Source organism: Calonectris borealis, chromosome 3, assembly GCF_964195595.1.
Source record: "Calonectris borealis chromosome 3, bCalBor7.hap1.2, whole genome shotgun sequence".
Classification (NCBI taxonomy): domain Eukaryota; kingdom Metazoa; phylum Chordata; class Aves; order Procellariiformes; family Procellariidae; genus Calonectris; species Calonectris borealis.
The window spans coordinates 117,617,024-117,638,965 of NC_134314.1; the positions used below are offsets into that span (position 1 = coordinate 117,617,024).

A 21,942-nucleotide genomic window follows, 5' to 3' on the forward strand; every position below is an offset into this window, starting at 1 on the left:
CTAAAGACTTGTTCAAGCCACAGGAAGTTTTGAGCTGTGGCATGAGCACGATTAGCAACAAGACTCGCTAAAATGAGAACACTTTGCATGACAAGCATAAATATTTACGTATTACATCCACTGCCCTAAAGGAATAACTTCTTATTTCTGTCTGAGGACTGAAGAAGAAATTGCGTAAATGTACACGCTCTTTAGATTGTTTAAAAAAAAAAATACAATCGACTATAAGGACTACAGTAAGATTTAAAACTAATCTTGCAGAAAAATATTCGAACAAGTGAGACTTCACTTAAGACTTAACTAAATTACAGAATTTGTCCAATAAGGAACCCTGTCAGGATCTGAGGAAAAAAAAAATCAATGGTGCATCCAAGACTCTCTTTTATAGCATAACAACAGAATTTAGGAATCTGTTTTTTGCTGATGTATTTATGCCAATATCAGCCTCACTTTAGGCACAGACCGAAAGAGTTTACTTCAGTCAACAATCCAAAATACAACTAAATGAATAGTTTTATTTTTGTACAAACAGATCACTAGTTTAGTCACACTTTTAACAGCAGAATAGCGCAGGTAAGCTCTCGGTCTTCCCTACTGCAAGTAAATAAAAGGAAACGGCCAAGCGCAAGCTCACAGGATTTTGTAAAGTTTACACTAGCTATGCACCTTCTCCTGAAGGGCCGAAAGAAAGGTGCCACAGGCAGCAGGGAGAGAGGAAGCGAGGAAAGAAACCCGGAGCCTGCACGGGAGCCAGCGGCAGCACCCGAGGGCAGCGGTTTTGGGCTCCCGGGACGCGCGGGCGCTCGTAGACAGCTTCCCAGGAAGAGGCCGGGCCTGAGGGAAAACCGGGCAAGAGGCTGCGGCGCGGAGAAAGCAAGGGGAAAGCTCTGCCCGCCCTCACCGCGCCCAGGGCTCGGCCTGAGGAGAGGAGCTCCCTGCCTGCGCGCCCCCCTCCCCACCCCGCCCGTCTCACTGAGGTGGCGGGCGCTGCCCAACGGCCGCGCACCGCCGGTAGGGCGGGCGCAGGAGGGCGGGGGCCTACAGGTAGCGCCCGGAAACGGCCCGGCCCCGCCGGGATGCCCACCCCAGGGAAGGGCACGGCCATGCCGCGCACCCGAACCCACCGAGCGCTCCGAGGAGACGGGGCGGGGGCGGGGAAAGGGGGCGGGAGCGCTGGCGCCGCCAGTGCCAGGGTCTCGCCCGCCCGCGCCGCTCCCCGTACCCCCGTCACCTAGCAACCACTGAAGCACCGCCACCTGCGCACGCGCAGCAGCCACGCTCTCTCGCGGCGCTCGACGTCCCCAGCCCGTGTCTCCTCCCGCGCGCATGCGCCTCTCTGCCCGCACTTGAGTAGAAAGCGCGCAGTCCGGCCCTTCGCCTGGCGCATGCGCAAACAGAAATGCCTGCGCTGCCGCAACCCCCTGGCCCTCATCTCCCACGGGCGCATGCGCAACGAAGGGAGCCGCCTGTTGCCCCCTAGCGGCTCTCAGCAGAGCTGCTCTGCGCTTCAATGAATGGGGCGAGAGGGGGCGGGTAACCGCTGCCACGACGCCAATAGCGTCCGGGGGCGAGGCGCGCGTGCCCCGAGGCACGCTGGGAATTGTAGTTCTCCCCCAGCCCTGAGCTGCGCGGGGCGGCGGGAACCGCGACTACAGTACCCAGGCAGCCGCGCGGAGCGGGCGCGCCCCGCCCCTCCGCGGTACCTTAGCGCGGCGCTGTCGCGGCTCCAGTCGCGCTGTAGAGGTGACCTCGAGGCTGCCGGACCCGCTGCTCCGCTCAGCCATGGTCGGTACCGCTCCCCGCGGCGGGGGGCGCTCCCTTTAGGCGGCGGTTGGGGCGGGGTGACGGCGGGCTGCGCCCCCTCGCCGGGGCGGTTGTGCAGGGGGCTCCCGTAGGGCGGAGGTGCCTGCGAAATGGCGCCGGCTCCCCCTGCCCCCCCCCCACCTCCTCCTCCTCGCCGGGCGGCCCACGGCGCCGCCGCAAGGCCCCGGGGGGGTGACTTGAAGGTGCTCCTGGCACCCGGGAGGAAGCGGGCCTGGCGGCGGCCCGGGGCTCGCCTCAGCCCCCACGGAGACCGCGCCGGGGTGACCTTCTTCCAGCCCGGGGACTTGGGGGCCGGTGTCGGCCCCTGCCATGCCGGCCTAGCATCGTCTCTGGCTTCTCTTTACTGGGGTGCGGGGGAGGTCGGCTTGCGGGGCCGCTGGGGTCACTCCGGTGGAGTGGAGCGGAGCGAACCTCGCTGGGCTGGTGCTGGCCCTTCAGCGGCTTAATCGCGCCTTTTCCTAAAGCCCGCGCCTCGCTGAGCCCCGTGGTGGGCGACGTTGCCTTCGAGAAGATGGGAATGCCTGCTCCTTAATTTCATGAGGCATGAAAGGTTTTGGGTGCAATTCTGTGTTACCTCAAGGGGAAACGCCTGTAAAATGTTTTTCTCTCGTGTTTCATCCCTGCTTGCTGTTGGAAATCCAGCTATTTGTGTAGGGTCTCCAGATTGTCAAGGAGTCCTAGTTCTTGTCCTGAGGTTACACAGGTGAACTGGATTGCTTTGCTTTTCTCTGCATATATATAGATGCACACACAAACTTGCAGAGAGACCTTGCTTTCCTTTATAATCATAAAAAATCTCCATGTTTTTCTAGACTTTATACTCTGTTATTCAAACCTTTTCTTTTGGTACTTTGCTATAGAAAAGATGCTTGCATGCTCTGAAACATGGCTTATTATTTCAGCTATATGCTAAAAAATACTGAAATCTGTAAACTTCATCTATCCTAATTCTCCACTCTTATTTCTATTAAAAATACGGATTCTCAGGAGTGGCCACAAGGCACCACGTTTTAGTTTGTACTTGAGCTTTCAAAACATTGGCTGCTATGAATTTGCTGGTCTCCAGGAGAACTGCTATTTGAAACTTAGTTTGGTGCCCAAACTTTTTAGAATGTTACTGTTTTTTATCTTACTTTCACCATTCTAATTATGCATTTGGTGTTGGGCAAAGGCTTTAAACTTCTGAAACAAAATCATGTGTCTATTGATGCAACTGCTATTAGCTAAATGAAATGGAAAAAGTTTTTAAGGGCACCTGTCTCAAGGTCATTTCTTAAGGAAAGAATTCCTTTGGACTTCAGTCTGTGAACCACAGTGCTGCTGGGGCTGCCAATACTTTCTACCACACTTCGAAATACATTTATTGTCACTGCAACTCTGCTTTAAAGAGAGAAGAGTAAAGGGAAAGTTTGTTAGGCAGGCTTTAGACTTTTGAGGAGATACAGTTTAATTTAATGCTTAAAGCATTCTTGTCAAGCAAGGTGGGATAGCTTAGTTGGCTTTAACATTCAGGAATAACATTAGGTTGATGATATTTTACAGAGAGTTAAGTTTATCAGTAATGTTTATAGAGGTCTTTTATAACGGTAATTAGTAATGCAAAGTCCATCACTTGTGTAGATGGGACATAGATTTTCTTGTTGCTACATTTGATAGATTGTGGGTTATTTCATATTACACTTTTACTTACCTTTGTAACCTCCTGAATCAGTTTTGCAATGTAGTGCTATTTTCATGTATGGCACTAATATTTTTGGTCTGCTAGTATCAGCAGTAATCACAGAGATAATTTAGGCACTGAGTTCTTAAGCCAAAGTGTGTGCGGGGGGAGGGCGTAGAGCCCACAGCTTCCTCTTTTGGTATCAGAAGCTTTACTTTTATTTGTGATAATTTAGGAGGGGGAGAAATCCTACATCTTTGCTGAATTAGAGGGAGAAGGGTATCTGGGGATGCAATGTTCGCTTTTTTTTTTCCTTTCCTTTTATCATTACCTTTACTACTCTGTTTCCTAAAACTTTTTAACTATACATCAGCTGTACGTGAAGTGGGGAAGGCTTTGAAACTAAATAGTTCAGTTAGACGTCGTTTAATTTGTCCTCTAGTTCTTGTATACCGGAGAGTGAGTAAAGGTCACCTCTGTAGTTACCACAGCGTGAAAGTATTCTTACCGAAGCCCAGTGCAGGAGCCAAGTCATGGATTAAAGTGCCTGAACATGAATGCGTGGAGCCTACAACTTCCATTGGGGAGCTACTCATTTCTCTAAACATCCAACCTCCAAAAGTAGCCTCAGATGCTCAATGATACCGATTTTTGTATGTGATGTAAGTTTTCCAGGGAGAGTTAACTATATTTTGTAAGAAGCACAACATTTTTGACTTGTTAATCTAGCTCCTGGAATTGAGAGAGCATGAAAATTTCTTTGATATTAATTATTCACAATTGCTGCAGGGGCAGGGGGGTTCAGGGAAAACTTATATCTGAATCCAATGTACTGAAGGTTTGGAGAGAAAAAACAAGTAGGCAGTACTCCTCACTCTATTTTAGCTTATGTTTCTTCCTCCCTCCTCCAGCCCAAAATAGGGGGAGAACAGGAAGGATGGTAGTAAGCAAACATAGCTTTTTTGAGAAGGTGGAGCTGAGTCATGACTGAAGGATTTTTTTTTTTTAACAAGGCTAAATGTTAAGTCAGTCTTAGTAAAAAAAAAAAAAAAAAAAATCCTATTTTTTTATCTTCCACTTGCCTTTTTATCTTCCACTCCTTCTCTCTCCTATTCTTATGCTAAATACTCACTGTAATGCTACTGGATAGATTGACATTTTTTGTTTAAATCAGATTAGCATATAAAGTGCATATAGTGGATAAAATTCTCATTGACTTTCCCCTTTTTGTAACATGACTTTAGATTGGCTCACAGGTTGCAAAGGTGAAAGAGCCTAACGTCTTAAAATCTTTGTTCCTTTCACTGGAAATTCAGAAATCAATTCACAGTTGATTTCAGATACCATGTAATTCAAAGAAAATGTGTTCTGCTGTTATCTGTGTGACTTCTGGAATAGCACGTTTAGCACGGGATCACTTTTTATATGCTGCTGATATGGGATTTTGCCAGGCCAAGGTTTTGCAGCACAGTAATTTTCCAGTACTTATTTTCCTGACTAATATGATTAGCTGCCTTAAAAGAGTGTTCATTGTTCCTTTTACATAAATCAAATGTAGATTCTCCTTAAAAACACGCTGAAAAGTTGGCTTTAAAATCTGATACACATCTTAATCTGTGCTGCCCATCATCATTCAGACATTATGGTACATTTGGATGGTATAACGTCCCAACTCAAGCATAGTGTGCCAAAACTAGTTTTGAGATTTAAACCAGCAATAATCGATTGTCTGCTCTCCTTCCCCTCTTCATGGAGTTTTGATAGGTTTCAGGGATGAGACTCGCAGTAGGACAGGTTCAAAAGAAAATAATGAAGTCCAACACCATAACTGGTAGCCATTTTAACCAAATATTTAAAGAACCATTCCCATAATGAAGGCAAAATCATGTTGAGGTCTAAATCTGTGAGTTCAGTAGTTTAACTTCATCACTTACAGTCTCATTTTATCTAGTACGTGGTAAAATGGGGTAGGTGGCCTCATTTTTATAGTTATCTAATGCTAGCTTGATGCAGCTGTGCTTGGCTGGTCACTTCTGCAGAGAGGATACACTCAAATCCCAAAATGGCTTTCCTATAAATATCGATGACAGGAATGTTGGTTGGAAAGGATCTCTAGAGGTCATCCAGTCTGACCTCTTTCTTGCTCTGAGTCTGGAGGTTGTGCAGTCCAGCCTGATGGCAAGGCTTTTGCCACTGCTAAATCAGGTCATACAGGTTTTTTCATCTGGGTCTTGAAAACCACCGAGGATGAAGGTTGCACAGACTCTCTGGGTACCCTGTTCCAGTGCAGCAGTACCATCCTAATCAAGAATTTTTCTCTTAATTTGTAGCCGTTGCCCCATGTTCTGCCATCTGCCACTACTGAGAGGTGTTTGGCAATGTTATTTTTGTAACCTTGCTTGAAGTAGTAGTAGGCTGCTGTTGGATCACCCCTTGTCCTCTCCCTTTCCAGACTATGCCCAGCTCCCTCAGATTCATCTTCTCAGACATGAACTCCAGGCCCTAACCATCTGAGTGATGCTTGCCTGGACCCTCTCTAGTTTTTCAACATCCCTCTAAAACTCAGGGTCGCAAAACTGGACTCAGTATTCCAGCTGCAATCACCAGCACTAGGTGAAATGCCTGCCTTTGCTCTGCAAGCTACACTTTTCATAATGTAGCCCAGTATGCAATTAAATCACTTCAGACATAATTGAATGTGGAAGTTGTTTTGACCATAATTCAAATGACCATCTTTTAATTATTTGAAAAAGTGGGCATGGGATTCCGGCAGGCTGGTCGGAGTCTGCTTGTTCCTGTCCTAGCACAATCTGCCTCAGCCCTATTCCCTCTAGGGAAAAAGGGAGATACAAAAAACAGGCTTACAAAATACTGGGTTCTGAATGTGGCATGTTTTGGCATGTTTTCCCTTTTCAATATTAAACAACCTCTGGAGTGCCCCTGTACTCGGCACTGGTGAGGCCGCACCTCGAATACTGTGTTCCGTTCTGGGCCCCTCACTACAAGAAGGACATGGAGGTGCTGGAGCGTGTCCAGAGGAGGGCAACGAAGCTGGTGAAGGGCCTGGAGCACAAGTCTTATGAGGAGCGGCTGAGGGAACTGGGGTTGTTTAGTCTGGAGAAGAGGAGGCTGAGGGGAGACCTCATCGCGCTCTACAACTACCTGAAAGGAGGTTGTAGCGAGGTGGGTGTTGGTCTCTTCTGCCAAGTAACAAGCGATAGGACAAGAGGAAATCGCCTCAAGTTGCACCAAGGGAGGTTTAGGCTGGACATTAGGAGAAATTTCTTGACTGAAAGAGTGGTCAGGCCTTGGAACAGGCTGCCCAGGGAAGTGGTGGAGTCACCATCCCTGGAAGTATTTAAAAGACGTGTAGATGAGGCCCTTAGGGACATGGTGTAGTGGACATGGTGTGTTGGGTTGACGGTTGGACACGATGATCTTAGAGGTCTTTTCCAACCTGTATGATTCTATGATTCTATTCTAAGTCCTGGTTCTGCTTAACAAAATGGACTTTTGCTATAGGGTAAGCCATTTTTTTTCCCCTATTTGCAATGTAGCAATGTGTTGGCAGTCTTCTCCCACTCTTCTGGAGTTTTGGGTCAGTTTAACAATGGACAGTTGTATTATAGATATTAGTGTCTGTATTTGTCCCTAAAGTAGCTTTTGTCTGTGGATTTGTTAAATTGCTGCATAACAGTTTAGTGAGGCAGCAGTTTCAAGTCCACTAGATTCCGTGGTTTCTGGCATTCAATAAGTCTTTGGTTGCAAGTAAGCATTCAAAATGCTTAATGGAAACAGCCCTCAAAATTGAAAGAATCTGAAAATTGGTGAAATGTGGTAGCTTGTAAAACTTCTGTAGTAAGTTTGAAGTATGAATGGGTAATCTAATGAGTGGGTACACAATGTAACGCCTTATGCTAAAAAGGCAGCATTGTTAAAAGGAATATAAAGTTTTTCGAATAGATTGTCATTCCTGGCATTTTGGAAGCTTTTCCAGGAACGATTCTTAGGGATATTTTTGCAAGTGTGGTCTCTTTCTGTAAAAGCAAGTAGAGAAATTGCTGTTGATTCTAGCAGAACAGAAGTGTGATCCCAGGAGCTGGCCCTGCTGCACATTTAGGCCCATGCTTTCATCCAGGTTAAATAATCATAACCTTGTTTCTGTAGTAGCTGTTAATTTTTACCCCACTCAGATGGTGTGAGCCTGCACTCTGTAGCTGTGGGTAAGTCTCCGTAACTTTCTTGCAGGGTGAACCTATCAGAGTCCTGGTGACTGGAGCTGCTGGGCAGATTGCTTACTCGCTGCTCTACAGCATTGCCAAGGGAGATGTCTTTGGCAAAGAACAGGTAACTCTTACACTGAATTATCACTTGTCTCTGCTGCGCAGTAATGAATAAGCTGATGTCAGAACTGCAGTCCCTGAGACTTGTTTTCTTGTAGACACTCAGAATGGTTTATCAATATGCAAGTAATTTATTCTGTAAGTGGTGAAAATGGAGTCCTGCTCTGTTATGCAAGCTTTCAGTTGTTGGTCGTGCTGAAGTTTTTCAGTTTTCTGTAAATGGATTTTAAGTCTTGCACAAGATAGCAGTTTCTAACAGGTAACAAGACAAATTCGTTTTCGAAACAGATTACGTGCAACTTGCACTAAACCATTTCTTTCTTTACAGCCTCTTGTTCTTGTGCTGCTGGATATCACCCCCATGATGACTGTATTGGAAGGTGTAGTGATGGAGCTGCAGGACTGTGCTCTACCGCTGCTGAGAGGTGGCCAAAAGAAATTTTTCTTATACCTACAAGACGTTCTAGTACAACTATTGCATTTATGAGTTCCTGTAGCTGGCAGGAACTTAAGCAGAAGAAAATATTAGATGGTTCTTTCTTTGTTTTATATTTTGTGGAAGATAATTTAATTTAACTTAGGCTGTAAGCTAGGAAGAATGTCATAAAATGGGTTTTGGGTAAAGAATTGACTACGCAGATACCTGGGTTTTGGTTTATATCATCTAATCCTGGGTTGTCAGCATGTGCAACAAATTGTCAGATGCTTGTGCATTTATGCATTGTATTCTGACCTAGTGGTAAAATAACAATGAATCTTTAGATACGCTTACATGCCTTTACTACGTAAAAAAACCCCTCTAGTCTTTAGAAATATCTTCTGCATAAAGACACAAATTGAAAAATCGCTCATCAAGGCATGTGAACAAGTTAGGTTCTGATAAATCTAAACAAGCAGAAGAAAGGGAGCCAGTAGATGCTACTGTAATTATTACAGTACTTTAAAAAATGTGTAGCTACCAGCTCGTCTACTTGTACTTATCAAACCTTCTTCAGTTTGAATTGTTAAAGGGGGAGGAAAACTTCATTTGTGTTGATACTTGCCTCTAAGAATTTTTTTGTAAAAGTGAAGAACAGCATATATGCATACATGTGTTTAATATGCATATATACATATGTATAAATATCTAGAGAGAGACACATGAAAGGTATCTTTTGACATAGATTTCTCCTGTGTTTTCAGAATTTATATCTAAAGCTTTTGATAAATATTTGTGTATAAATACTTGACAGTAAACAGTTTCTAATCAGTGGAGTTAGGGCCAAATGACTATACTTGTATTTTTGGAAGGGGAAGGTGGTGGTGTTGTCAGATCAGCTAGGATACTATTTATGAACCAAAGAATATTCCCGTTAGCACTTTGCCATGAATATTTATCTTACTTTTTTTTTCCCCTCCTGTTTCCTTTTTTTAGAGGTCATTCCAACAGACAAGGAGGAAGTTGCATTCAAAGACCTTGACATAGCAATTCTGGTTGGCTCCATGCCAAGGAGAGAGGGCATGGAGAGGAAGGATTTACTCAAAGCAAATGTGAAAATTTTCAAGTCTCAGGGTGCAGCCTTGGACAAGTATGCCAAAAAGACTGTCAAGGTGAATATAGAAACTGAATTTAAAAAGTTAACTCTGCGTTATGTAGAGATCTAAATACATTGTAGAATGATATTGCGCAAGCAGGAGCCTATTCAGTGCAGGCATTCCTTTCCTTAAACCCTGGAAATTATACCACAGTCAAGGTTAGATGAGATATAGTATGTTAAATGGGTAGATGATTTAGTCCTTAATTTGTTTGGTGAAAAAGGTAAGTCTTGCATTGTATTGCTGTAGTCCGCACATCCCTGAACTAGTTACCAGCAATTCTAAAAAAAAAAAACAACCCTCCACCCCCCACAAAAAACCCCAAACCTATATAAAAAAATAAAAAGCAGTCTTTTGCTCGTTGTCGCTCTTCTCTGGGAGAACTAAATTATCTACGTGCAGCTGCCTACCTGATATCCATCTGTGGATTTAACATAATGACCCTTAACTTCAGTATCAATATGGAATTACAGTTGCACAAAAAATCGGCTTTATTTAGGTTGTTTGCATCTTGGTCTTTAGAGCATTGGAAGCTTTTAATTGTTCTCTCTCAGATTCCTTCAGCACAGTTAATGGGATCATGTAGCCGCTCTCCTACTGCTCTTAATCTCAGGCCCAGACTCCGACTGTGCTTTGTAACTGACTTTTTAATGTCTGCTTCCTCTTGATGAACTTCCTACTGCTTCTAAAGACTTGTTTGCTTCTTTATACAGTTGGAATAAAAACTATCAATATAACTATTGCAGGGTAATGGAAAATTTACTGAACTCATTTTCAAAAGGGGAATACAAAGGGAGGTTTGCAGATTAGCTTGTGTGATTGATAGTGTATGGAGCCTGACATTAATCATTTGAGGCACATTAGTAGATGAAGGATGAATAAAAATCAGTTTTCTATAGTAATAAATTGATCTAAGTTCAGGCAATATTTTACTTCTAACTGCCTATGAACACCGAGATAAGTAACTGTTCTGGCTTTCTTAATTATAAAGCAATTATATAAAGCAGTGGCAGCCAGTCTAGGAATTGTTTAAAAGGTGATGGTGAATTCACTGTGAGCCGACTAGTGTCTATGTATCATGCTTTCCCTGTATCTAGTAGCATGGGGTTTGAAGCCAGGCTGTGGGTCCGTGTGCAGATTTCCCTAGAAGTCTTGCTCTCTCTCACATCTGAATTTCAAATTATAAAAAAGATGCATAGCTAGAAAACACTTTTCTGTGCAGTTATAAAAGATTCGGTGACTATGAACAATGCACATATAAAAAATCTTGTTGAAGACAACAAAGAGATTTAGAAAACTTAGCTTTTTGATAGTTTTTTTGAAGGCAAAGCCATGTATTTCACTTGAGGGAGCTGTTTTGCAGAAACAGCTTCATCGTTCCACATTCCCCTTCCTCTTTTTCGTTTTTAGGTTGTGGTAGTTGGGAATCCAGCAAATACTAACTGCCTGATTGCATCAAAGTCAGCCCCATCAATACCAAAGGAAAACTTCAGCTGCTTAACTCGTTTGGATCACAACAGAGCTAAATCTCAGGTAAAAAGGGCCTATTCAAAGTAGAATGCTTTCTGTTGTCTCTGCTAAATACAAACAGAGCAATGCTTTCAACGAAGCTGTGACAGGCTGAAGTTAATACAATGGATATCTTTAATTTGCAATTAGATTGCTCTGAAACTTGGTGTGACTGCTAATGATGTGAAGAATGTTATCATCTGGGGCAACCACTCCTCCACTCAATATCCAGATGTTAACCATGCGAAAGTAAATGTGAAAGGAAAAGAAGTTGGAGTTTATGAAGCTATAAAAGACGACAGCTGGCTGAAGGGAGACTTTATCCTGGTAAGATCTTGGGACTTTTTTAAATGGTTGTTCTGTGCTTCTGCTTCTTCCTAACCTCATATGAAATTGTAAACTATGTAAATGACTGACTGAGTGAAGCAGCTCTTCTTGTCTCACTAAAATAACTCATCTTCAGATAGCTTGTCTCTATCAGTTATTTGGTTTTGAAAAATTTAAGGCATTATGGAACTTATGTAAATACTACTAGAAAAAGCCATTTGAAGTGCTAAAATGATTCAACAAAAATAAGTTTGATCAGAGCTTAGGTACAATTCCTCTGGCACACAAGCACCATTGACAGTTTACTATGGTGACTTTTTTGTGGGCAGCTTTGCGGATGAAGTAGGAAGATCTTCCATTTACTGCTCCCCACCCACCAAAAAAAAGCCCAGCAGTCCTTCCCCTGCACATGCATGCGCACGCACACACACACATGCTTTCCAAATCTGGCCTCAGCAGCAGCATTTCTGAAAAGTAATCTGAAAAATCTAGAAAACACCTGCAAATGTTTTAACGCAGGGTAATAATAAATAATAATGTAGGGTAGTAAAACAAAATAATGGTATTAATTGATCAAGAGCACAGGCTACCTAAATGCAATATGAAGTGAAACAAGGATCACTAAAGCCCTTGACTCCCAAGTAGCTGTGCTTTGCTTGGTATTGCAATGTTACTGGCATGCTGACAGCCAGGGACTGTATCTTAGCCGAGGCACCTTTAGTTTGGGACTGAGGGTGTGTTTTGTCATACGACCGTGCTTTGTCCTATCTTGTTTTTGGATATAGCTTATTCCACTTCATGCTTGTTGCTACAGAATAAATGATTGTATGCTGGCAAGCAAAGTTCATGAGCCAGAGTGTAAGCAGAAACCTGTCCTTGTCCTTGATGCTGCTGTATCTTAACGTGGCCAAGGCAGGATACTGGCTTGGCCTTCTAGGTACGTTGCAGTACTGGGCTATGCTAGAATGCGTTGCCTAAGATAAGGAGATTTCATAATTCCTGCTTTTTAGACTGGGGTCTGGGTGGCATATAGCCTTACCAAATTTATTAAAAGAAAAATAATGTAAATTTAAGAAGCTATTCTAATTCCAAGAAGTGCAATTCTTAAGTACAAAATTTCTGAATATAAACTTGAGTATAGGGAGGTAGGTTCAGCTATCTTCAGGAATTAAATTAATTTTATGCATTAAATATTGTAGGATTGAGACCAGCAAGTAGTTCACGTTGGTATTCAGCAAAAACCCCTTAATTCCCAGTGTCGTTCCGAGACATCTGTTACTGTTGATGAACATGAAGTCTCTTGGTGGTAAAAGCTTGAAGCATCTGATTGGTATGAAAGAAGTTAGTGGGCTGCTAGCTGTAAAGCGGGTACTAAGAAATGAGCCAGCCTCTGAAATAATCCATTATGTTCTTGATGTTCTTGTCTTGGCAAAACTCTTTTAGACTGTATTTCTGGATTGTATGCTATGTTCGTTTAGTGATAGAACTGTATCTTGAAATAATGTTTGTAAGGCGATCTTTCCTTATGGCATTTACTAACAGTGTTTAGACCAAGCCAAGATTTTGCTGCTTTACCATTTAGGGTTTTTTCTTAATTGCAGACTGTTCAGCAACGTGGAGCAGCTGTTATTAAGGCTAGGAAGCTGTCCAGTGCAATGTCAGCTGCTAAAGCTATCTGTGATCATGTGAGGGACATCTGGTTTGGCACTCCAGCGGTAAGATGTTGCTCTTGAGTAAGTGCTTGTTTGCCTAATGCTTTGATTACATGCCGGTGTCTTTGACCTCAAGTGTGTATGTGTGTTGAGAGGGGGAAGAATCTGTCTTTTTTCCGGAATAAAGTGTGTCGTAGGAGATGCAGTACATCGGAAATGAAAATTTTGCTTGCTTCTAGCAGCGAAAAATGTATTTATCCCTTCCTCTTCTGTTTTCAGGGGGAATTTGTTTCCATGGGAGTAATTTCTGATGGAAATTCTTATGGTGTTCCTGAAGACTTGCTATATTCATTCCCTGTTGTGATCAAGGTAACTAGATTGTATTTAAATCTAAGTATCTTCTGCAAGACGTAGTTGAACTGTCACATGAGCTAGTTAACAGCTGTGCTTTTAGTATGGGACTGCAGTGCTGGGACGCGGGGGTTTTAGCAGTCTTTCACAGGCAGGACCATTATTCACCATTTTGTAGTAGTTGTCAAACAAGTACTGATAGAAGAGTAGAATCTTACATGACTAGCTGGTGCTGGTTGTATTCTTTATCTGAAAACAAAATTAACTTCTGCCTGATGTGTTTTTTAAGGCCATAAACTTTGTTTCTTAGGCTGCAAAGTTTCCTTCGTGCAGACTGAATGAAGCTTGTTCTCATATGGAGGCGCTTTTTGTTTTCAAACAGGACAAGACCTGGAAGTTTGTTGAGGGTCTTCCTATTAATGATTTTTCTCGTGAGAAGATGGATCTGACTGCTAAGGAGTTAACTGAAGAGAAGGAGACTGCTGTGGAATTCCTCTCCAGTGCATGACTAGGTGATGAGGAAATACAAAATCATTTAAGAGTGGAAGAATCTAAAAGTCGTCTCTAAGCTACCAAACACTATTCCTGTATTGAAGTCAACTGTCTGTGGCAATTGTGCATTTTAAAGTTCATGTGCTTACTGGTACTGTTGTGCCTATTGAGTTATTAGCAAAAAGATTATTAAAGAAGTAAAACTAGTTTGTTGACCAAACGTTCTGTTCAATACTAGTTGCTTTCTGTGTATGATACGGAATAATTGTTTGCCTCAGCCTTGGCTACTAACGCACAATCTGAGTTTTGATTAGAATTTGGCACTATTGGAACACGTCCTAGTCCGTGATCACTTCAGCAGCCTATGGCTCACCTGAGAATGAAATTAGAATGCCAATAGTTCTTGAACCAGTAGTTCAGTGACTCAAGTTTATCACTGAACAGGCTCCAAGTATATACTGTTCACTCTGGTTATGCTTACAATGTTTGTCAATAGAAATATTAAAAGATGCTTAATCACATAATGGCTAAGAGTAGTCTGTTGCTCTTTATGGTATGTTTTAGTTATGTAACTAGCAGAATTTGGTAGTACAACATAAAAAAAAAAAACACAAACAAAAAAACACCAAACCAAAAACCTGAAGGCCTATTTTAAGAAACTGAGAGGAAACTAGTTTTAAGAAGCTTTATTCATGAGTAGCACTTCCATTTGTCTTTCCTAGGCAACATTGCTTTTTGTCAACATCAGACACAAAAGCCTAAAGGCAGATTTGTATTCCAGCACTACAGTTCAAAAGCAGTGTTGGTACCGTAGCTCAGTACTAATTTGATTGTAGCTTCAAAGCCTTTTGTCCCAGGAGACAAGGACTCACTTGGTTAAGACCAAGTGAGGTTAATATACTTGCTTGACAATTTTCCTAGTGCAGCCTACAAACATTTTAATTTCAGGAAGCTATTTCAAATATATTGTACTGTAATTATTCCTTTGCAAACACACAGGTGGATGTTTCTGTAACTCTTCTAGACTCCTGCTTTGTCTGTTCCTACTGTAGTAACCCACCTTACGTAGACTTAAGGGATTTAAACTAGGTTTGTTGTTCTGGGAATTTCTTAGGTGTACTACCTGTTCTATTTGTTTTCTAAGCACCTTAAATAACTTCCTGCCCTGTTTGCAGAGTGCAAACTCTCACAATAATGGGATTTTTCTCACACACAATGTCAGTGCTAAGTTGTCTGTCCTGTTCCAATGTAAGTGCTTCTGCCTTGTACTAAAGTAAATCTTGGGTCTGTCATATCTCGAGTCATCTCATTTCCGTTTTTTGGTTTGTTGTCCTTAAATGAGGATTCAAAAAGTAGAACTGTTTTGACAAAAAGAAAAAAAGTTTAAACTCAATTCGAAGCAAATTGAATGGTTTCTTTGAGGATTTATCAACTAGAATATAAAATAAATCGGCAAACATCAATAAGCTTATCTTTAAAAATAAGTCTGCTGTCATAGTCTTATTAGCTATTAAGTACAGTGACAGTGATGCAGCAAAAACTTATATATACATATATATACACATAAATAGTTGAGAGGGAAAAGCAGCGTTTCAGATAATAGGAATGTCTGCTGCAGCACAGGCCGGAGGCAGGGCACAGTAAGAGAATGCTTTGAATGTTTATGAAGCAGCTGTTGCAAGAACGTAGGCATGCTTGGGGTGTTGGGAATAGACAAGAAGTATATACACCGTATTTTTTCACCGTTTTCTTCATTCCTCTAAACCCCTTGGAGTTTAGCCATGGAGAAATTATAAGGAAAGTTCATACGTCTGTCTTCACGACAGTTTGGGAACTTCTGCAGAAATTAGGGAGGGAAGGAAAGCTGCCAGCGTGATGACTGCCTTCTTGTGTTCCATACAAAGTCAGTAAAATCTCTTTTCAACATGAACCTGGGGACCAAAGGAAATTCACTCCAGTAATTACCGTGCCACAGCTTATTTTAAGGCGACGCGTTTTACAGTGAATGTTACAGGAGATAGCTACAGCGCACACTGTTACTCAGTTTAAAAAGGCTACAGGGTAAGTAAAGGCATGAGTACGCATCTGTGCCTGAAAACCATAAGTAAGGTATGATAAATCCTGCTGGTGTGCAAAATGTTTTGTGCCATATCTACAGAAACATCACAATGTAGGGAAGAAGCTTTAAAAAAAAAAAAAAAAAATCTGGAAGATCTGGCTCTTCAGGGTTTTTTGATGTTTGTTTTAAAGCAGCCTTGTCCAGGAGAGAATTCGCTTCTTATAACACTTGGTGTATCAGAGCAATTGCATAATTAACCTCAGTACTTGGTAGACTATCTCATGATATGCTTACCTCCTCAAGTTAACACTTGAATCTACGCTGGACTCCTCTCACACACTGAGTTTTAAGCACTGTTTGTATTTCCTCCAGACTTCTGTGAAGCAATTCAACAGGAAATCTCTCATCTGCTCATTGGCCGCATACTTACTACTCCACTACTTACAAACTCTCAAACTAGCAAGTGGTGAATATTCTTTGTATTCCTGTTTCTGAACTGTCTTGTCCTCTGTTCTACTTCCTCCAGTTTTTCTCTTTATATTTCTGGGAGATTTCCTCCTGCCGCAGTTAGCTGTCTTTTACGATGGCTTGCGTTACTTTGTACAGTCTGCGCTGTTTTTGCAGGGCGCTTTGCTCTTCTCTTAGGAGGTGGCACATGAAAACATGCACATGAAAGCAAAAAGAGTAGCCATCCGCTTTTCCTTCTGCCTTCCAGACTGTTACAGTTTTCTCGTACAAGAGGAAACTTGCACATTGCTATTCCAAACTTACAATATTAAGTACTTTGCTCTTCATTGAAACGTTTCTATTCTGTGATTTTTTAATGAGTGTTCATGGGCTGGAGGACACGATGTACTAGATGAGGCTGAGAGAGCCGGGTTTCTTCATCCTGGAGAAGGAAATGCTCAGAGGAGATCTTCTTGCAGTGACTACCTAATGGGGGGGTGCAGAGAAAGCAGAGCCAGGCTCAGTGGTACATTGTGGAAAGTCAAGAGAAATCTAAGGGTGATCAAATACTGAATCAACCAGAGAAGTTGTGGAAGCTCCAGCCTTGGACCTGGCCCTGAACAACCGCATATAGGTCAGCCCTGTGTTGAGCAGGCGTTTGCACCGAATGACTTCTGACCTACGTAATGGGAAGGCACAGAATGTATTCACACCAACTGCATCTTTTAAACAGCTTAAAATACGTAAGTGTCAAAAGTTATCCTTCAGTTAGCGATGAGCGTATTTTCAGTACGTACTTTCTGTGCAGGAAGGAATTTCACATCTACTTTTTACTCGCTGATTACTTCCCTGAGAGAACAAAAGTTAGGACTTCAAACAGCAACTCCTGAATGAGTACACGTAAGCATTCTTTGAGAAATGAATCCTGGGGGAAATTAAGATTTGAATTGTCAGATCCACTTCTGGAAGGTTTCTAGATGGAGCAGCTGAGAACATTAGGGCTCCCGGCTGAGTCTGTGTGTCGGCAGAAAGGCTCCCAGGGAAGACTGGAAACTGTTCAGCGTGACTGGCATGCTTTGTCACGGAGCGCCTGGAAAACGCGGATCCCAAATACTCCCTTCGTGCTAGTGAAAGCTGTACGAGGCAGGCTGCTAAGCTGATCTCTGCTTTCTTGACAGCTTTCCATTCCCAGCAAGAATTCTTATGAGGAAGAGAAGAAATAAAGCTTTTCCCCAAATGAACAAAAAATTGATTTCAAGTTTGTTTCGCGTTGTCGTTCTCCTACTGCAGCTATTCCTGCTATTTTTTACCATGACTGCAGGTGAAGCTGGAAACTCTAGCTCTTACAAATGAATCTAAATCAACATTATGCTGATGCTCACCATAGACATTTGCACCCTAGGCATATCTATAAGGTATCATGTCATATCAAATCAATAGGATTTGAATCTCACTTTGCACAAGGGAAGACAGGAGCACTTCTCTGGCAAGTAAAACAGATGCAGAGTCCTTTCAAAGCACCAGATTTACAAAGAGGAAAGTTGTCCTGGAAGAGTTCCTTAGGATTATGTGTTTTTTCTCGCCCCGCATCCCCCCTGCTTTCCTGTGGTTTGGGGACTTTTTTACATTAATAGACACATTTTGCATTCCAAATAGCAAATCCTAGAGGATGACTACAGCTTGGTTGAAATGAGAGAAGAACTTATATAAATATAACTCTTTGCAACTGAAAATGCTGATATTTTGTGCTCAAATACCAAGTTGTTTTTTAAAAACATTCCAGCAACTTTTTAAGTGGCAGCTTTGCAGAGGAGCATGACAAATGCTATTGTATCAGAACACAGGCTGAGCAGTCAGCTGCTTAAAATAAAATACTGTAACTGCAGGTAAATAATTTTAGATAGAGATGCAGTCTTCAGCTTAGCCAGAAATAAGCCCATTGTTTCGGTTTTACAGAATCTTTTATCATGCATGTTAATTTATTACTAAAAATTTAATTGCACAGATGCTTTTCTTTTTCTGAGTCTACTAACCACAATCATCCAGTGGTTTGTAGCTAAATGACGAAGGGTTTGCACAGAGACTTTTACCTGCTTTCTCTCAAAAAACATAGTCACCATACACCCGGGAGTGATTTCTTGCTTAAATGCATTAAAAGCTCAGCTCAAGCTGTGCTGGTTTTGGCTGGGGTAGAGTTAATTTTCTTCATAGTAGCTAGTAGTGGGGCTGTGTTTTGGATTTGTGCTGGAAACAGTGTTGATAACACAGGGATGTTTTCGTTACTGCTGAGCAGCGCTTACACACAGTCAAGGTCTTTTCTGTTCCTCACCCCACCCCACCGGCGAGCAGGCTGGGGGGGCACGAGAAGTTGGGAGGGGACACAGCCGGGACACCTGACCCCAACTGACCAAAGGGATATCCCACACCACAGGACGCCGTGCTCAGCACATAAAGCTGGGGGAAGAAGAAGGAAGGGGGGGACGTTCAGAGTTACAGCGTTTTGTCTTCCCAAGTAACCGTTACGTGTGATGGAGCCCTGCTTTCCTGGAGATGGCTGGACACCTGCCTGCCGGTGGGAAGCAGTGAATGAATTCCTTGTTTTGCTTTGCTTGCGCACACGGCTTTTGCTTTATTTATTAAACTGTCTTTATCTCAACCCACAAGTTTTTTCATGTTTACCCATCCAATTCTCTCCCCCATCCCACCGGGGGGAGTGAGCGAGCGGCTGTGTGGGGCTTAGTTGCTGGCTGGGGTTAAACCACGGCACAAGCCAACTCGTATTTGAGGCTCTGAGCATTTGAAATACACTGCATGAACAAATCTGTGGCCACTCAGGACTTCTCAGTCGTGTTGGCTTCACACCATAACGACTTCGTTTCTCTCTGTGGCCAAAAGCCCTGGATTCAGGCTATCCTGCTCCTGCGGTACCCGGTCCCTCTCTTTACCCTCTGTATCACCGCTGAAGAGCAAAGCTGGGACAGAGCAGCTGGGCAGAGGGAAGAGGTGGCCGCTGCATTCCCGGCAGATGGCACTAATACATACATTGTGTGCATCCATACGCACGCACACACACGCTCCCCTGATCAGACCATGATGGAAAACCTCTCTGGAGTTTGGAGCCACCTGGCTGTCCTTACAAGCCTAGACCTTCATGGCTATCATTAAGCTGCACAGATCAACCATGCAAGATTGTACGGTAGCAGGCAACTGATAATACTTGGGATGAAAGTGGGCTTTCATTTGTTATCAGCAGTACCGGAGCCAGGACATATCTGAGCGGGTAATTCCAGCCCAGCAGCTCCAGTCGGCTTCACTGAGCCGCTAACCAGTGGCCGAGTTGTGCGTCCTTTAGCGTTGGGGTGCTCAGCAGCAGCAGTGCACACATACACCTGCAAAGGCAAAATACCCAAGCTAAGTCAAAGGCTGAGAAAATCTAAATTTCAGTTTGCTGAACTTTGGGCTCCATTTTGGAAACCAAATCAGCATTTGTAAAGCCACAGAGTTGTGCTTTCTAGAGGGCCAGTGTCGCCCTCCGTTGTGAAATTTTGACTGATGATATTCATATATTCAGTTTTGGTTTCTCATTCACAAGTGTTACTGAACAAACACGGGCGGCTTGAGTCATTTGAAAATGAGATCAATAATACACCTTGGCTGATGTGACCCTAATGAAAAAAATTATTATATGATTATCTCCTAAGTCAGTGGAAACAGAATCCTTTCAAAGCTCAAGACAGAAGATTTAGGAAGCCACTAAGAAACCAGCGTGGGAGTTATTTGACAACCCAGGTAACGCTACAGGCTTGGGGAAGAGTGGCTGGAAAGCTGCCCAGAGGAAAAGGACCTGGGGGTGCTGGCTGACAGCCGGCTGAACATGAGCCGGCAGTGTGCCCAGGTGGCCAAGGCGGCCAACAGCATCCTGGCCTGTATCAGAAATAGTGTGGCCAGCAGGAGCAGGGAGGTGATCGTGCCCCTGTACTCGGCACTGGTGAGGCCGCACCTCGAATCCTGTGTTCAGTTTTGGGCCCCTCACTACAAGAAGGACATGGAGGTGCTGGAGCGTGTCCAGAGGAGGGCAACGAAGCTGGTGAAGGGCCTGGAGCACAAGTCTTGTGAGGAGCGGCTGAGGGAACTGGGGTTGTTTAGTCTGGAGAAGAGGAGGCTGAGGGGAGACCTCATCGCGCTCTACAACTACCTGAAAGGAGGTTGTAGCGAGGTGGGTGTTGGTCTCTTCTCCCAAGTAACAAGCGATAGGACGAGAGGAAATGGCCTCAAGTTGTGCCAAGGGAGGTTTAGATTGGACATTAGGAAAAATTTCTTTACTGAAAGAGTGGTCAGGCCTTGGAACAGGCTGCCCAGGGAAGTGGTGGAGTCACCATCCCTGGAAATGTTTAAAAGACGTGTAGATGAGGCCCTTAGGGACATGGTTTAGTGGACATGGTGTGTTGGGTTGATGGTTAGACTTGAGGATCTCAGAGGTCTTTTCCTGTATGATTCTATGATTCTATGATTTCAGGAGCAATTTGAACCCCTGCTGAAAGCCCACTGACAGAGACTTAATACTCTGGCTGAAAACTGGTTTTATAAGAAACTAAACACAGCAACAAAAGTTTTTATAAGGAACCAAACACAGCAAGCTGCAAGTTTTTAGTGGCACAGTAAATGCTGCCTCGCGTGGCAAGCCCAGCAAGGTCTCTCCTGCAGACGGTGGTGTTTCTCCTGGTTGGAAAGGTGGCAATAGGAAGCTCTGACCATACCTTTGTGTTTGCACACTCTTAGGAGGGGAAGAAAGCCAACGTTTGGGCTTTCTGCTTGAAGGAAAGGGTAATAAGTATTTTTAGCTAAATCTCTTCTGCACGCTGAGCTGACAACAGATGCTTTTTATATGTGAGGATGCCTGACTGAGGAGAGCACAGTGTGAGCCGCTCACGCCAGCGGGCTTGAAGGCAAGCCCCAGAGGTAAGCTTTGCTGTTCAGCAGGATTTTAAACAGAGGATGTGCCACTTCCTCAGCAACATGAACATGGGCACGTGGTGCTAATTCCCACTCAGACCTCCAGTTCTGGGGAAAAAAAAAAATTCTCAAAGGCAGGTTCTTCCTAGAAGAGCTCCTTGAAGCTAAACTCAGAAAGAGACCAAAAAGGTGAAGAGCCAAGGAAGATGGGGAAGAATGAGGTTTATTTCTCAGCGAAGAGGTTGTAGGAGAGACTTAACCCCTCAAAGGATCTCTATGTTTTCTAAGTTAAAAAAAAACCCCTTCCTAAAAAGCAACGTTAACATTTCTTTCTGCTCTTAAAAGGGAGATTGACTCCAAAGTAAATGTAAGCCATGGCCGGGCATGGCTGTGTTGTGCATGTATCCCACAGAGACATGGGGATGTGTATTAGCAATGCCCATCATTCCCAGACAGATTGAGGATGGAGAAAGGCAGCACATGTTAGACAAGTGAAAATACACAGGTCTACTGGGGCTGAAAACCAGGGAAAACAGCTCAGTAGGAAGCAAAATGTGAGAGTCTGCAAAGTTTCTACTTTATCCATGGGAAGGTGCTCATCTCATGGTTATACGCTTCTTCCAGCAACTCCTGTGTACTTGAGGTGAGGGTCCCAGGAGGGGAGCACGTCTTTGGGCTGGTAACTGGGTAGCAGCTGTACAAAGAAGTGGCGGATCCAGCATGATCCAAGCAGCAACCAGCTTTCCCGTC

General features: G+C 43.4%; 1 protein-coding gene across 1 annotated transcript; it reads left to right on the plus strand.

The window, feature by feature from the left end:
• Positions 1-1,564: 1,564 nt before the first annotated feature.
• On the plus strand, positions 1,565-14,257 carry MDH1 (malate dehydrogenase 1). Its single transcript, XM_075147604.1, has 9 exons — positions 1,565-1,785; positions 7,733-7,831; positions 8,156-8,252; positions 9,242-9,417; positions 10,813-10,935; positions 11,062-11,238; positions 12,840-12,953; positions 13,170-13,259; positions 13,624-14,257. The coding sequence occupies exons 1-9, from the start codon at positions 1,783-1,785 to the stop codon at positions 13,747-13,749; spliced, it is 1,005 nt and encodes a 334-aa protein (XP_075003705.1). The 5' UTR covers positions 1,565-1,782; the 3' UTR covers positions 13,750-14,257.
• Positions 14,258-21,942: the final 7,685 nt, after the last annotated feature.

Bases quoted from the DNA above. Each gene is read 5' to 3' on its own strand.
- MDH1 (XM_075147604.1), top strand. The intron at 9,418-10,812 runs GTGAATATAGAA...TTTCGTTTTTAG, and splicing joins ATGCCAAAAAGACTGTCAAG to GTTGTGGTAGTTGGGAATCC. The intron at 10,936-11,061 runs GTAAAAAGGGCC...ATTTGCAATTAG, and splicing joins ACAACAGAGCTAAATCTCAG to ATTGCTCTGAAACTTGGTGT.